Source organism: Ceratosolen solmsi, unplaced genomic scaffold (genome assembly GCF_000503995.2).
Source record: "Ceratosolen solmsi marchali unplaced genomic scaffold, CerSol_1.0 scaffold10, whole genome shotgun sequence".
Taxonomy (NCBI): domain Eukaryota; kingdom Metazoa; phylum Arthropoda; class Insecta; order Hymenoptera; family Agaonidae; genus Ceratosolen; species Ceratosolen solmsi.
In genome coordinates, this window is record NW_011948412.1 from 18,100,470 (window position 1) to 18,119,467 (window position 18,998).

Here is an 18,998-nt window from a genome sequence, read left to right on the forward strand (position 1 = left end):
CTACTTCAAAAAGTACAAGCGTACCTTGGCTCTTTTCACGGTTATCATCGTATTCCGCATTAAGCCCCCAGTAGACATGGATGTATAATTGATTTACTTCGCTTAGTTTTCCCTTGGGCTTAAGCAGGGTTGAAACTAGATTTTCTGTACATTTGAAAACATTTTGAATTATTTTTAAATTAATCAAGTTTTTGATGTAGATACCGTATCTTTATACTTAATTTTCTTCTGTTAATCGCTGTTTATTTTACATGTATTTCATAATACGTAATATATTAATATCAATAATATTACATATTTAGTAATTTAGTTAGAAATATGTAGATAAATAAGTGAATTTTAGACACTTAATTTTTTCTTTTATAACTCTTATAACAAAATTTTATTTATAGTTGTTTATTTATTTTTATAAAAAAATATAATTAATCTATATTTTAAAACATTTTTGAAAATTAGAATTCTAAATTATAAAAATTATCTTATTTGTATTATTACAAATTTTTTTTTAAGATGAAATTCTTTACCATTATCAGCTGCACCTTATTTCGAAATATTTGGTTATTGTCAGATTGACATTCATAGAAACGTGCACGCGTGTATATGCATGTTAATAAATGTGTGTACAAAGAATTGCTTGAGCTAAATTTTTATTTAAGAAATAAGTTTTATAAACAAAACTTGTGCGTCATGCAAATGATGATGATTCAATGATGAATATGAAATGATTTGATTTTAAAGGATACGAAACTCTTGAAGCGGCTTATGCATGTAAAATGCACATAAGTTCAATAATCTTATTTTTATATTAATTTATTAATATTATAAGATTATAAAATGAAGGTATCAGATACAATTTCATTTATGATAATTTTATTTATTTTCATACTCATAATTATTTTTTTCCTGCAAATTCAAACAATTAAAAAAAATTTTTTTTCTTTATAAATCGTTTTCTATATAAAAACACGAAAAAAAATTCTTACGTTTACAAAGAATTGAATTCGAAAAATTGGTTAATGGTCAACAGATGCTAAAAATTGCCAGTCGATCTAGGAGGCGATAAATGTTCCATTATTCGTTTTATACTATCCCGCAAACTTCTTGACTACTGTGAAGGTGAAAAAGGTAATGTATGACCGGTAATGGAAAATTTTTCCCCTATTGAAAAAGACGAAATAATCGTCTTGCTGAGAACATAAGTATCGTAGTTCTTTATTATTCTATACTTTCTTCTTTCATAGTTTGATTTATTTTTGTTTATTATTAAGACTTCTATCTGATGCTACTTGAAAGAAATACATGGTCTGTACTCACGTATAACAGTGAATTATATTTTTAATTCACTTCACTATAATATTTCTGTAAAAGCATCATATTGACTTAGGGGTATTTACTGAATTTTAAGATTTTTCTGTATAATATAAAATTTTTTTGATAAATGGTATTGTGCTTCTATATAAAAATATATTTAATTGAATAATAATATATTATTTATTTCATTATAACAATTTCTACAATTGTATGAAAATATTTCATTATAAAAATTTCAACAAATGAATGAAAATAATTTTAATAATATATTTAACATAATAAATATTGTATTTTTATGTAAATTCTCAGTTATCTGCTGATCTACTGACAGTATATCTTGTAACTACATATTTTTCGTTTATTTAAAATTTTCCCATAAATTTGCTAAAGTAAAAAATTTTATTTTACAGTAATTTTTTATCTAATCGAAAAAAGTATTCTTTCTTATGATATTTATTGCTAAATTTTAAAAAATGATTACTGATTTTATCTCCATGCGTAAATTGAAAGGTAATCAATTAAAATACTTTTTTAGAGTATTCCCGTTTATTAACATAATATCATTATTAATATTTTTATAAATTTATATCAAAATTTAAATCACATTGGCCATGATTAATATAAAGAAACATAAGTTTAATATTGAACTTTTATATAAAAATATATTTATTAAAAAATATTGTGAAATCAAAAGATTCCGTCGAATGGTTCGGAAAGATTAATTAAGAATCCTATTTTTTAAATAACACAAAACTCAAGTTTCTTAATAAATTTTTGGACCAAATATTACTCGTTTAAAAGTTTAGATAAATATAGGTATTTATGTAAATAATGTAAATTCTAACAAATTTATTTAATAAAAAAATTACTCTAATAAATAAAATTTTTTAAGAGATATTTATCAGTTTTTATTTTATGATTTTGATATCAGGCAATTATGATCATATTTTTCATTCTCTTAGGATAGGTATATCCTTTGTCCTTGCAACACTGGAAATGCGTCAGACGTAAGCTTTTCATTGCTCTTTATTTCTCTCTCTCTCTCTCTCTCTCTCTCTCTCTCTCTCTCTCTCTCTCTCTTCGCACTTCTCTTTAAGTACCGGTCTCCTAGAAAAACGAGTAAATTTCATTCTGCGGTCCAATCGCTCTCACCTTTTGAATATCGAAACCGAACACCATTCGTGCCCCTCATTGAAAAGTGATATCCGATAGGCTTCAACAATGCCACTTAAAATTAAACATCCGTAGATCTCAAATTTCGTCGACGTCCTATCTTTTTGTAGTATAGTGCACGGATTAGAAAAGACAGACATAACGGGCCAATTATGATTAGCTGTCAAGATGAAAATTTGAAATTAGAGCTTGTTGGTAGCCTTACTGTGGGGGTTCTTTTGAGTGGAAAATTCCCCTCTGGTGATTCAATGCTATCTACCTATGCATTTCCTTATGCGTTATAATATAATTGACGCGATATTCAAGCTTACAATACTGCCAACGAAATTTCCTTCCTTAAAGCAAACGTGTACTTTTAAATAACTTTTATGCTGTCATGCATATTTTTTTACTATATAAGAATTGACTGAAATAAGAATTCAATATTTTTGTGGTTTGCCAGTAGTAAATAGAAAATATATGTATAACATTAAAATAACTGTTAATATTTAGAATTAAGAAGAAAGAATTTGAAATTGAAATAACGAAGTATCACCGACTCATTATTCCTTTATATATGTACGTATTTCTGTCTTTCTCACTAAACATCCATTATTCCGTCTCTTTTTCCCCTAGTTTGTGAAAGTTAAGTTCGTGGCCTTTTCCAGAATTCCGATAAAAACATCTGCCTGTCTGTCTGTTTGTCTCCCCCCTCCCTCTCACTCTATCTCTCTATATCCCTCCTTCTCCTTCTTTACTCTCTATTTGGGTGTCGAATTGGCCGTAACGAAACCACGGATCGCTGCCTCAAACGGCGCCTCATCAATTGGTTGTGTGTCGCATCACTTTTCCAACTCCTATATTTCTCATGATTTCTATTTGTATTGTTCCTACCTTCTATTTATTCGCTGCCTACTATAATTAAATTAAATCATATTTAAATTGAATATTTTAATTTTTATCTTATCGACTTTGTTTTTCATCTCATCATTATGTACTATAATTAGAATATTTCACATTTACAAGTTTTTAAAGTATACATAATGTTTTTATGTTGATCAAAGGATGTTGATAAATTAAGAATAGTAAGTTTCATTATTTCTTTTGTTGGTGTTGATAGTACGTGTTTCGTTGAAAAGAGACAAATTATATTTTCCCCGTGTATATAGTTAAAAAGAAGTTTTACAATAATTTTACATACTATTTATAAATATATTACGAATACATTGTGGAGATATTTTATAATTGGAATGAAGATGAGTTATTAAAAGCAAATACTTCTTGTTGTACTCCTACAATTTATGTAAAATAATTGGATATTAAACAATATTTATCGATTATATTTAAATTATTTTAAATTTTTATGAAAATATACTGTATTCGTACATAGAATTGTAATTTTCCTATATTTAGATAGATTTTCTCAAAAATTCGTAAAATATCATTATAACATAAAGTATTTGAATTTTGCAAGTTAATTTAATAAATTTATTAGATATTTCCGCATGGAGTAATTTAATCCATTTTATTAACTTCTTACTCTTGTATAGAATTTTAAATAAATACATGAAATGATATTAAAAAATAACTTGTTAAAAACTTCAACAGAGGAATGAATTTTTAAAATAAATTATTTTTTGAGTAGAAATAATATATTCGTTTGTATGTTTATAGATTATAACAGAATATTATTGATGACGGATGATTTTAACATAAAATGTTGATTATAAAGTAATTGTAATATTATTGATATTTATTGCAAGGTATAAAATTTCAAACTAGTTTTTCAAATATTTAACTTGCCTTAAAAGAGGACCAGTGAAGTACGTTGAATAAAATATATTTAAATTCGACAAAATTTTATATGTATTTTTAAAATAATAATTCCTACAGTTTTTATTACAAACTTTTAAATTTAAATTTAAATAAAACTAAAATTATGAAAGAATGATTAAATATTTTGTTTAAAAAATAAATAAAATAATTTAAAAAAAAAGTAAAATAAAAGTATGGAATTTAATCGTATGATTAGTTTCATAAAAGAAGAATTTTTAGATCCACTTTTTCAGTTAATAGAATTTATGATGCCACCATATTTCAAAAGATCCAGTTGGGTTAGGTGTATTAAAAGTTTTTTATTATAAAAAAATGTAAGCTAATAATATAAATAAGATTACATAGATTGAACTCAATTATTTATCATCGCCTCATTTCATCTTATGTTAATATATAAAATTTACTATTAGGATACTTTTCTTATTAGCTCTATTAGTTTTCTAAGCTTTCCTTCTTTTTTATGTATTTATTTGAATACCAATGATTTAAAAATAAAAAAAATATCTTTATTTATTCGTGTTCATATATATATATATATATATATATATATAAGGGAAGGCGGGAGTACTTTTTATCTTCAGCTGTTGTGTTTATCTTTTATCAGTCTTCATTCCTTTTCTCACGCTCTCACGCGCTCTCTCTCTCTCTCTCTCTATCTCGCTTTCTCTCTTACTTCTATTTTGTCTCGCTTTTATAAAAGACTATATAGGCAAAACCGTTGCTACTGGGACTACGGTCAATACATTTTTGAAATGTGCATTGAAAAGATGAATTCTCTGGAGCGCTTTTTAGACATACCCTTTCGACAATATTTTACGACAATAAAAAGGAAGTCGTATGATCGGACAACGTAGGGCCATTGTTTTGGAGCAGTTACACTCTGGGCTGATCTATAAATATACCTATAATGAGCAGAGTACTTGTTTGTTGAGATTATGTGGTATGCAATACACCAATCTAGGCTTTAATATTCTAAATTGACTTGATGTAATTAAATTCGATATATGAGAGGAGAAAAAATTTATGTAAAAAAGTAAATCTTGTCTCTTAATTTTTATATGAGAAAAATACTTATTTTTTATATAGAATATCAAAGAGATTTATTGAGAAGAATATGCTTTTTCCTTGATCCTATTTTTTTTTAATTTCACATTATATATTATGTACTGAAAAGAAAATTAAGAAAGTTAAATTAAGAAAGTTATATTAACGTGTTTATATAGACTTTTTAAAAGTAGGATTTTTTCAGAAATTTTTCAACTTTTGTCTTATTGAATATGAACTTTTATGATTTCGTAAATATACAAATGAAATAGAAGAATACATTACTTAAACAATTCTATGAAACAATTTTATCCCATTATATATATATATATATATATATATATATTTTTTTATTTCTTTTATATTTTAACATAGAAAAAGTCTTTTTTCATATATTTCAAAACAGGACTGTTACGTACCATAGTGTTGATTAGCTATTATCCGTACTTGCAAGAAAATCAGGAACTTTACAGTACAGTTTCCGTACATTACTGTAAGTGTTTTACTAAGAAACTTCCTTTTCAGTTAAATTTAATAAAATATATTTCTGAAATTTTTAAATATTAACCAATTAATACTTCATAAAAATTCCTTCTAAATTTCTTACAATACAAGAATATAATAATTAAATATTGTATTGTATTGTTTAGTCTGGTCAACTTTCTCTTTAATTAATGAATTAATATTTTTAGTTGTACTTTTTTACGTTCAATTAACTATAATAATTACTGAAGTTAATAAACTAATTAATTATGACATAAAATATATCCTGCATTCCTTGTTAAGAATCTTATATCTAAATAAGTCTGTGTTTCCTTTATGTTTCAGGTTAGTCCGAAATTCATTGTTATATAATATGCTCAGTGTAGAGAAGTTCAGCCATGCAATTGATAAAGTAAGAAATTTAAGACTTTATTCAATTTTCTTTAAATAGTCTATAGTGATCTGGAATATTTTCAATCTATTTAATATTTTATAATTTATTTCAGTATTATTAAGAAATAATTATAATGTATTAATATTGTATATTATTACTTGACTGTACTGTCGCGTCTAAAAACTTAAGTATCTTGTAATTTGACTTTTTTTTAATTATATTAATTGGAAAAGTAAAATAATTTGATTTTGAATAAAATTAATTTTAGAAAATTAATATTAAAAAGGCAACTCGTGTAAAAAGGGTCATACAAAAAAAAGAAATTATCTAGTAAATATACGTTATAGATGTCACTCTGCACATTATACAAATTATTGAAGCAGCTAAACCGTAATTACAAAATCTAAGTCTAAAATTGTCGAAAAAAGAACTCTTCTTTAAAAAAAAGCATAAAATTGGAAGTTCGCGGGTAGAAAAAAAGGAAACTATTCGATGCATAACAAGCACCAATGGTATGACATTGATCTCACGTCTTTTTAACCGTCACTTATGCTGTGGGCGTGTGCACCAGGTCGATAGGTCGAGGTAAGAAAAGCTGTAAAGATATAAAGGAGAGCAGCCATGTGCAAGAAAAACGCGTGAGCCATTTTCGTACGCGTCGACGCGCACAATTTCGCTCGGTTGCGCTTTTGTTATGACGCGAGGGCTTGACTGTCAACCCTTTTTGCAGCTCTGAAGAAATAATCTTTCGGCTTGTTAAGCTCGTGCGTTGTTATTTTAGGAGACGAAAGTCTAGTGGCTGTAATGTGGAGGAACGTTACTTTGATGAGGAGCGAATATTTTATAATGCGAGTGGGTGAAGTCAATTAGCGAGGATAATTTTTTGCATTTACTAATCTATTAATTTTCTTATTTTGAATATTTTTTATATCTATATATTAACGATAAAATATTAATTTATTTAAAATATTTACGTAAGTCGAATAAATCAAAATTGATAAATACGTGCAAGAATGAATAATGCTCAAGAATCATTTTATCTTCGATTTACAATTAAAAAAGTTTACTATGTAATTCTCTCATTTCTATTATTTATATTTCTTTATATTTATATTCATAAAATTCATATATCATTAAATTTTAATTGTATCAATTAACTTTTATGAAGTATCTATTACCTTTGTATTAAATTTACATTTTTCTTGCACTTCATAATTGCATTTTATTTTTGACATCAAATTCAGTAGAATTTTATACTATCCTTAATACATTTTATTGAAATTTTGAATTGACTTGATTCTTAATTAATTATAAATTTTAAAACATTGATATAAGCTTTACGAATTACTAAGATGAATCAGACAATTTTTGTAATACATAATTCATCTATTTATATTACTAATTTATATCAAATTTCTAGACGCACGTATAAACATCTTTTATTTCGCGTTTTCGGTCACCTCACTTGCCTATTTGTATGTGGAAACTTACATAATAGGGGAAAACCAAGAGAAGTACATCTGTAATTAAATGCTAGATGTGTGTTACTATTTTTATTACAAATCTTAACTGAATTAAAAAAATGTTTAAATTTTCTATTGAAGTAAAATAAATTTAAAACATCAAAGTAATTCATTATTTCAAAATAATTATATATATTTATATATAATTATTGTTAATATAATAAAACAATAAATTCTTATCAAAATACTTTTGGTTCTGCTTTTCATGATATTTTATATTTTTTTTATAATATTTTTTTTTATTTTATTTTTTTATAATATTTGATATTTTATAATATTTTATAATGTTTTTATAAAATTTTTTAGTGTATTGTTTTGCATTAGAACTTTTAGTGTAGTCATCAGCCGTCCATAATATTGATTACAGAGGTAAAATAATGATTATATTGAAATTAACGTTTAGTAACAATATTCAATAAAATATCATTTAAAGTTCGAATCTGGATATACACGAGATGGATTAATTGTGGTCTGCAAAATGATTAATTCGTTTATATCTTCTATAAAGACGCAGACCAATATAATATTTTATTTATATTTACACATTATTCACGAGTTATTTGTTTAATCAAATATTTAAAAAGTCTAATGATAAATTTTCTATTTTTACAATTTTATTTGTACTTCAAATACATTTTTATATATTATTGTATTTACAAATACTTAAAAACTAAAATACGTCTGTCGCTATGAGATACTAATGATGCTTTATTTTATAAAGCTTTTTTTATCACGTGAAGAGAGTGTCGATATTATAGAATAAAGTTATTATGGAATTTGATATGTATAGTGTTTATTTATTCTATAACATTTTACTTTATAAAGTAAAGGGACAAAAATAGGTATAATATTAAATTTGATAATAAATTCTATATATAAAATAAATTCTTATCGACGAAAGCATTTTTAATCACTTCGTTAACTAAATACGAAACAAAAAATTGACAGAACAATATGGTTCACGATTCTCGGAAAACTATACTAGAGTATAAGATAATTTGGAAAAAGCTTTTCATTTCGCCTTGTGAAGAGAAAGAAACTCGTAGGAAAAGAAAAAACTAATTTGAGTCCAGTTGCTTCTACTTTTTTCAAACGCACGTGACTCTTTTTCCTTTAACGAAACTTTTCCTCCTTTAGGAAAAAGATGCGATGTGTAGAATTATATTTTTTAATATTATCAAGAATTCATTCAGCAAAATAGAAAAAAATCGAAACATTTCTTATTGTAAAATTACAGTTGAATTTAATTTAAAGAGTCGTCTCTCTCGTGAAGAAGTAGTTTTTTGTCTTAGTAAATATTAATGTACAAGTAGAAGGCGAATTAGATGAAAGTCGTTAAATTCTTTTCTTCTTATAGTTGGTGGGTAAAAGACATCAACTTATCAAAAATACCTCAAACTACGATAATTATAGTCACACATTTGTACTGGCGCATGACGCAACTGTGGGTATTGTAACTGTGTGTTGTGTTTAGAAAAGTTTCCGATAAATTATGCATACCTAAGTAGAACGAGAATTTTTTCAATTGAATAGAGTAAAAGTAACTTATAAATCGAAATAAACCTTTCATATAGTGAAATGTACTAAAGCCCATTTAACAATTCTAATACTACATGTACTTACCTTACTTTACATAAAACATTGACAATAAGAAAGTACAGTTATTTGGCCGAAACTAAAATAAAAAGTTGTTTTTAAAATCGTTGAGACAGTCCATGTATGGATACTATAAATAAAATTCGATTTGAGTATTTAAGTGGACAATCATGTGAAGTACATCATTTTGGTAACTCTCTCTATTCTTTTTTCTCTATGTGTGAAAGTAAGATGTAACGAAGTTACTTTATAAACTAAAGCGTGAACAGGTGTTTACAGCTGTCCCGTGATTTTCAAGAGAAAAAATCATCGATTTAATAATTTTGTATTTTTTTCTCCTCACTCACTTATATTCATTGTATTTTTGTTGTTTGTAAGTTATGTTTTAATCATTGTATTTAATGTAATTTTTTATTTACTGGTACCCTTAATTGAATACTAATCAATATTATTTAATTTAATATTAGTGTCGTACAAGCTTTGCTGGAGAATGAAGCTTATAATTATATAAAATAAATTCTAACTGTGAAATACAAATAAAATAAAATACAATAAAATCTTTTAAAAAGCTTTAAGTATTTTAGTTGCTCTCCTAAACTTCACTTTCCAAGTGTAAAATACTTATAATAGTAACATATACAATTTAATAATGTTTGACTTTTTTATATTTTTTATATTGCAATTGTGTATAAGCAGTTTATTATTCTCCACAAGCATGTTACATTACTCATCTTCCATAAATAAACCATTTACAATACATTTGAAAATTTTTCAATGATTTATTAACGATAATTATTATAATTATTGTAATAATTTGTTTTATTACTAATTTAAAAATGTCTATTTATTTATATTGCCGCTTAATTCAATACACTCCTAGAAATACAATTGGTAATATATGCAGGAGCTCTTTCGTTTAATAGCCATTTTTACATATAATTACTACTTAATATTATCTATGCCTTAATATTCAAAAGATCTCAACTCTTTGTCAGATTGTGCATGTAAATCATTATTTATCTTTGGATATATTGAATTTCATATATAAAATATCATATACTTTATCAATATCAATGTCAATATAAATTAAATTAAATTCAATATAAATTTGTCTATTTCTTTTATATTTTAACATTAAGATGTATATGCGAATAATTTAATCATTTAACATTGCCAAGTCACATTCAGATAAAAATAAACGAAGATTCTATAAATAACTATAAATTTTTATTGAGAAATCATTTTCTTTATTCAACTTCAATTACGCCAAGTAAACCAATAATTATGGCCTTAATCTATTTCAGTTTTTCATTCTAAATATTCATACAAATACTGAATTATTTGTAATCATATTAATTGAAAGAGTAATGAAAAAATATGTTGGGAAATAAGTGAGAAAAATTATTAGTTATTCTTAGATTATATATATAATATAATCTATAATATTGATTATATGCAATATTATTAATATATTGATATATTAATATATTGATTTTATTCAATATTATTATTATGATATAATCAATAATATTTCAAATCAATTACTTGTAGTTCAATCGAGAATTGCTTTGTACATTATTGCAAATAGATATTAAAATTATGTAACTCAAATATAACTATTTAAACAAAGATGTTTCTAAATGTACGAATATCGATATCAATATTTCATAAAAAATATCATTCATCATAGATAATATCAATAGAGTATTATTATTGAATTTTCATAAATATTAACAATTTATTTTCTTATTTACTTTCGGTATTTCTATTTACTTAACTTATATTTATTTAGTTTAAGGAAGCATAAATTCTGGTCATTTATCATTAATATATTTTTAATTTCTGATATTTTATTCAAATTGATTTATTGTTATTTAGCTCGTAACACCTCGGTAAGTAAACAATGTATGCGAGTTCAGTTTGTTAAAATATCTTAAATGATATTTATTATTTTGAAATGAATTAAAATAATTAGTTTTTGAGTATAAATAAAGAAATATATTAATTCGAATGAAATACCTTTTTAAATAACTATGATAAAATTAATGATTCAATACTTTTTAAACTTTTTTTTTTAATTTTATACAAGCTATAATTTCAATTCTTTTCATATATATATAATTTGTAAATGATTATGTAAATGACTGCCAATTAATAAAAAATTTTATTTAGAAATATAAACTCAGAATAACCCTATTTTTTAAATCGCATTTCAAAGTTTAGATTAAATAGGTTTAATTTTATATCGATTTATATGAGATTATTGTAAAAAAAATTGATAAAAATCTATTTTATTTAAAAAAAATTTTTTTTAAATTGTTTTTATTTAAAACAAACATGTACAAGTTGATTAAAATTTTTAAAGATGCAAAACAAAGTTTAATTAATTATCGGTTGATAAATTGAAAGTATATTGAATTTTAAAATTTAATATAAAATTTGATGTAGGAAATATTATTAACAGAAAATTTTTCTGAAGTTTCAATACAAATAAAATTGAACTTCTTTTTTCTAATACATTGCTGAGAAATTGGATGAAATATTGCATCAACTATAAATTCATGGAGTTAAATTGAATTTTTTTCGAAATACATGTCCATTGGGAGATATTTATGAATAATATCAAATAATTTTAAAGTTTTAATTATTTAAGAACTGCTTCGTACAATATATTATATATATATATTCGAATAATTCACAGATTTTAATATCTCTCTATTGCTCTGATATAGTTAAAATAGTTTATAATTTTCGTTATGGTTTTCGAAGATTTATATTTTTTACTGAACTATTTAATCATCTGTTTACTAATACTATTTAATAATCATTTCAATTTTTACAAATACCCGTATGAATAGAAACATCTATAATTGGCTGTCTTTCATCAACCGTCAGTGACATTCACTGTCTAATATACTAGCGCATCATGAAAATGTCTGTCTTGCTTCTAGATATATTTTGAATTGAAGAGCGCTGTGCATGAGTAAAACAGTGAATCGGAAGGTTAGAAGGATTTATGAGACATAAGCACAACATCAGAGACTAGTTCTAATTATTCTAATAATTTTCTGAATATTAGAAGGGCTAAACTTGTTTATTCACCATGCTTTAAGATGTAGAAATTTATAGTTGAATAACCGAAAGCATTGCTTTTGTTTAAAATAATAATTCAAAATTTATTTTTATTATATTATATATTATAATTAGTTTAAAATTATAATAAAATATTCATTTTGTTTCTTTAAGGACTTAAACTTAGGATTAAAATTTTAAGAAGGGATTATCTGTTAAAGTATTTTTTAAGGACAAAGTTATTATTAAAATAACTATGACTATTATAGTATATCATAAAATAACAGATAATATACATATACATTTGCATATATTTGAATAATTAATAAGGTATTTAGTTTAAAATTATTTGTTAAGATTAAACAAAGCTTTATAGTTTTATAATTTATAACATCGTGTTACTTTGTTTTTACTTTTATCGTAATCATGATATTTGTGGTCGTTTTTTTTTCCTGTACACATACACTTAAATTATCGACACTATGAGAGTTCCATTTGCACTATTAATTGTTTTGTTTTAATCTCTGATATTTATATAAACATACTACATTCTATTAAAATTTTATATTTTTTTCATTATTTGTAAAATGAAATGCATATTCATTATATACAATTATATCACCTCAATTTTTTTTGTTTGCCTACTTGAAACACTAATATGCAATGATCGTTGTAAATTTGTTTTAAGGGGGTGTCAATTGAGAATTTTATATATTAATTTTTTTTATTTTCATTAACCGTAAATATTATTTAACGCCGACAAACTTTATCATATTTCGCTTTATATACATGTACACATTTGTACTGTCATGTGTCAATAAAATGAGCCCATCGAAAATTTGGTGAATTTAAAATATAATATATTTACACGATAATTTAACAAATGCAGTTTTTCATGATTAATTTTAATTTATTATCTCAAGTATAGATAAAAAATACTATTAAAGAAATTTAAAAATATCTTTAAAATAATATAATATTTTATAATAATATATCTTTCAATTAGAATTACTTCACATGTAATGAAAACCTAAAAAAATTTTAAAAGAAAAGAAGTGTGCAAATATTTTAATTAATAATAGCAATTTATTGTCTATATTATTATATGTCATACAAGTAGCGAAATGAAGAGTTTTGAACATAATAATATAAAGAAATGATGTACTACTCACTGGATAGAATAAAATTGTATAATCAGTGACCTACATAATACTAAATGGCATTAAAAATGTATGTTACTAAAGTGGTTCGAGGTTAAATTGTCACAAAACTCATATGGTAATCTTTATGAGACATAGTTAAGTAATTGTAATAAATGACCTGGCAAGGAAGATGTTTGAACAATCGTTCGTAGTTTAGCTTTCAAATTTGACACAAATAAGATTCGTGAAAATATCTATGCAAAATTTATCGTTAGAGACACTTTCTTTTTACGTCTACTAGATATGTTAAAAGAGTCTAAAAGTGAGGAGCTCATGTAGCAATCAATACAGTATATCGTTAAAATAAATAGTTGGAGTGCGGCATGCCAGCTGCTCACCCTATGATTTTATGATTATGTATAAATTAAAAATTTTTCTTAAACTCGCTTTCGGCATTTTGAGAATCATACGATAAAAGTATTAATTTATGAATGCCAAATGAAAAAGCTATCGAGCCATAATACTACTATTATTTATCATTATTATTATTATTATTTGTAAAGTTTTATTATGATTTATATAAATTAATTATATGAAATAATAATATAAATTAAACCGCAGTCTACTTGCATTGCAGTTATATGGTAGCACATAATACAATGCATATGTAAACATTTGCAAATTGCGGTACTAAAAGTATTGATCATTGTTGCTTAAACTTATGTCCTTCGGCTGTTACGTAGCTAGTTTTGGTATACTAAACATTAGCAGCAATAGTAGTTCTCCATCAATGCAAGAAACTTGATTCCGACGGCTTTAATAATAATTTTATTAAAGGATTCCGGCAATTATGCATATTAAATTCTAAAATATTTTAAAATAGTATTATTACATTATTTAATAAGCAGATAAAATTAAAACTTATAAATAATTATATTCTACATAATTATATGATTCATATAATAAATTATTAATATATGAGCTTGATTTTGGTTGATCTTATACATCTTATGATCTTGAGAATGTCTATAGGGATGTAAATAAATATCAAATTAATAAAGTATAGAATTTATTCAATATGTTTTATTATTTAGCTTTTTTGCTTTGATATTCATAAGCTATAATTCGTAATTCAATCAAATTTATCGTTGCATGGAAAAATCGTTAAAATTTCATAAAAAATTGATTTCCCTTCATTATTCATTCTAGTTAACCACAATCATAGAAAAAAATAAAATAACATAGTTCCTTTCTCTATTACAAATTAAAAACATAGAAAACTCAATTTTTTCTTTAAAATCATTTAATATGCAGGTGTTTCACAAAAGTACATTGACCTTTAGTCATAATGTAGTCATAATAAAAGTGCAATGCCCCCTTTCGGTGGGTTCGAAAAATGTAAGCGTCAGATCGTTTCACATTTTAAAGGTGGAGCACCGAGGATATAACAGGACTGCTACGAGCTTACATGGTTATGAATATATTTACGCTACGGCTACTCATTTTTTTGTTTGTTTTTTCAATTGACTTTTATGATTAGACACAGGCCTATCGAGATTATTTTATTATTAGCGTTATTGAGCGCACTAGTTTTTCACTTTCAATGAAGATTTTGCGCAATAAATCGTTGCAACTCTATGATGACATATTTATTATACAATGTACTATTAAAAATGTTTAGGAGTTATCTATTTCAAGACTATTTTGTATTATTTAGAACTGCATTAAAATTGTCGCGTTCAAGTGCGTTCTAATTTGTTAAATAAGAAATGGAAGATATATTTATTTTTATGAATATATTTCTTGCAATATACTTCATTAATTTCATTAAAATATATAGAAATATGAAGATATGGATAGTTTAATATTGTTTGAGAATGCGAGAACCTTTTTCAATACAATAAAACATCTGGCAAGCAACATCGTAAAATTCACATTAGGATTCAAAACTTTTCTGCTCATAATTATTTCGCACTAGTGTCATAAAACATCTGGAAAACTCCAGTGAAATGTGCCTTTGCTTTACAGCGCAGTGGAACTAATGGATTTATTGCCGGGAAAAATCCTTAAGTAGATTCCGAACGAATATCACTCGATACATGAAAAATCGAGTACAAAACATTTCTTAAATTCATTGCAACCCAAAAATCCCGAACGTGCGACAATTTGCACTAGCCGCACATGCGCTTACACCCATTAAGACAATACTTGCATTGTTTTCTGTCTGAGTCACATCTGGTCAGTCGCGTTCGAAAATGATCACGCCCATAAGGACCCTTCATCTAGTCAAGTCCCAGAGAAGGGAGAAGCAATCAAGAAGAGATGACCAATAGCAAAAACTCCCCACTTCCAACACTTCTCTGATTGGCATATTCGGAAATGAGCTCGGAAGGAAATGGAGATGAATGCGTGCATAATCTATTGTGCTGTCTTAAAACGAACTCTGATTGGTTAATTAAAGGAAGAAGGAGTCCCTAGTGGAATGGGACCAGTGAAGCATTTAAGATAGAAAATGTAACGTACCGACACTTACTCTTTACTCTTTCCAAATACTTATCACAGTTGAAGGATAAGTCACGACTTACTCTCACGGAGGAGGACCGGAGAGACAAGTCGTTTAGCTGAGTTTTAATAAGAAGTTCTTTCTACGATTGTGAATTAATATACAGTTAAATTGATCTCATCAAGACTAGATTGCATAGGACCTGACCACTTGTAATCTCACTTGGAGATAAAGGAAGAACTTAAGAGTTGCAATGCTGATTCTCACTTAGAAGCAGACATTGATGAAATAATATGCATAAAGGAAGCCATTGATGAAATTCATAAAATGTTCAATAAGGAACATCAGTACATTGAAACAACGTGGCCATCGACATTTATCACTCATGATCATTTCACACAAAATGCACAAGGGGAAGAGATCCAGTGCCACATTGAGGCAGAAAGTAAGATTAGAAAATTGTGTCGTGAACTCAATGTGTCACCGAAAACAGTAAACAAGGCAGAGGAGACCTCGGGAACAGAAGGAAGAACAAAAGAAATAAACCGTCTTCCTGACATTCCCATTCCCAAATTCTCAAGAGATTACATGGCTTTGCCATCATTCAAGGACCTATTTGAATCACTTGTACTAAAAAGCAGTAAGTTTAGTGATGTACAAAAGTTTCATTACTTGCGTTCTACTTTAGAAGGACCGGCATTTAAAATGGTGTCTAGACTATCATTACAAAATACTTCCCTCAACATAGCATGGAAGAAATTAATAGATAAGTTTGATAGTCCTAGATTAGCAGTTAATCCACATTTACAAAAAATGCTGAAAACCACTCCATCTAGAAAGAGATCAGCCATCGAATTAGACGAAATGATAAATTATGTGGGTGACATCATTGATGGACTCAATCTCTTTGAAATACAAAACCCATGGGAAGCACTAGGAGTACATCAGGTTATAAAGCAACAAGATGAGCAAACACGAACTGAATGGGAAAGATCATTAGGAAATTCAAAGATTTATCCTTCCTATGCTTAACTTAGAACTTACTTTGCCGCCCAAGTAACAGCGTTAGAAAATGCCTGTGGAGTTGAAGGGAAGGAAACAAAACGTCAAAGTAAATCAAAAACCAAGGGGAGACAGAAAGTCAAGGCGTTCCACTCCAGCACAAGGGAAGATAATGAGAAAACTTCATTTAACAAAACTTGTCAATACTGCAAAAAGGAACACCGCTTGTTTAATTGCAATTACTTCAAGGAATTATCGATCGACAACAGATGGACATTTGTAAGAAATAACAATATATGTATTAACTGTTTACAAGGTCATAAGGGCTTCTGCATGAGTAAGATGTGTTGCAACAAGTGCAATAAACGACACCACTCCATACTACACAACAATCAATTGGCAATTTCAAATGAGAAGGAGGAGGACAACCCCTTTACTTGACTAGACGAGTTAATGGTCAGACAGCCAATGATTACCAAGCTGCTGGCCACTGCAATAGTAAAGATTCAGTCACCAACAGCTACCATAAGGGCTCGACTGTTAGTGGATATTGGATCTGAAACCACATTTGTTCTTGAAGAAGTAATTAATAGATTACAATTGATTCGAAAGCGCTCCGTTGTTCAAGTTTATGAAATTGGTGGAAAAACATCTATCCTCAGTAAAGGTTATGTATCTCTCACTTTGATATCTACTCATTCTCCAACGTTTTCAATTACAGTCTATGCTCACATACTCGAATCCTTGACAACTACACTTCCATCATTTAACACTAAACCTGATTGGCCGCATCTGAAACATCTCACTCTAGCAGATCCAGAATATTTTATCCCTAGATCAATCGACATTGTGCTAGGAGCAGATGTATATGGGAAAATTATAAGGCCAGATATTATCAAGGGTGCACCATCCATGCCAATAGCTCAATTGACCATTTTTGGATGGCTTATAATTGGACCTGCTAACTCAACCAACAACGTAAATACAGTGACATTTCATACCACTACACAAATGATGGAAGAAGACTTACACGAACTATTGACTAAATTCTGGGTACAAGAAGAAGTTCCCAAGACGTTAGATTGCCGATACACACTTGAAGAACTATGGTGCGAAGAATTTTACAAGGCAACTTACTCCAGAGACTCCACCGGGATGTATACTGTTAGGATCCCAATCAAACTATTAATAAACAATCTTGGAAATTCTTACAACAAGGCACATCAATGCTTAATCAGTTTATTTAAACGTTTATCAAGGGATGATAATTATCACGAGCATTATGGAAACTTTATGAATGAATATATCGAACTCGAACACCTGACCAAGGTCAACCCAGTCTCATCAAACACGCCGCATTACTATTTGCGTCATCATGGAGTATTCAAGCCAGACAGTGCCACAACAAAATTAAGAGTAGTATTCAACGGTTCAAGCCTAACGACCTCTGGATATTAAATTAATGATTTAATGCATGCAGGGCGCAACTTGAATCCAGACATAACCGACATTTTAATCTGGATACGTAAACATCAATTTCTATTTTCAACGGACATTACTAAAATGTACAGACAGATAAAAGTTCACAGAGATGATTGGTAACTGCAACGAATCTTATGGATAGATGACAAAGGGAATGAAGTACCATATTACCATAAAAAAACTTTGCTTACTTGTTATTCGACTTCATAAATCACCATCGTCGTACATCTTTAAAAAAATAAAAAATAATAAAAATACTATCTTCGATCATTTATGAAATAGAGGTTTCGGCCGAGTCTCTTGTTGATCTTTTACTTTATTTTCAGTAGTTCAATAATTCACTGCTTCCGCTCATTATGTGGACATATCGCGACATATCATGGTGTAGGTGTTCATGTGGAAAACGCGAGCCTCTTTGCAATGCCTATCAACGCGACCTTGCATAAGTTTTAGGCAAA

At 26.8% G+C, this 18,998-nt stretch overlaps 1 protein-coding gene across 1 annotated transcript; it reads left to right on the top strand.

The window, feature by feature from the left end:
* Positions 1-17,511: 17,511 nt before the first annotated feature.
* On the top strand, positions 17,512-18,516 carry LOC105365607 (uncharacterized). The gene is made up of 2 exons (XM_011503825.1): positions 17,512-17,725; positions 17,780-18,516. The coding sequence occupies exons 1-2, from the start codon at positions 17,512-17,514 to the stop codon at positions 18,514-18,516; spliced, it is 951 nt and encodes a 316-aa protein (XP_011502127.1).
* Positions 18,517-18,998: the final 482 nt, after the last annotated feature.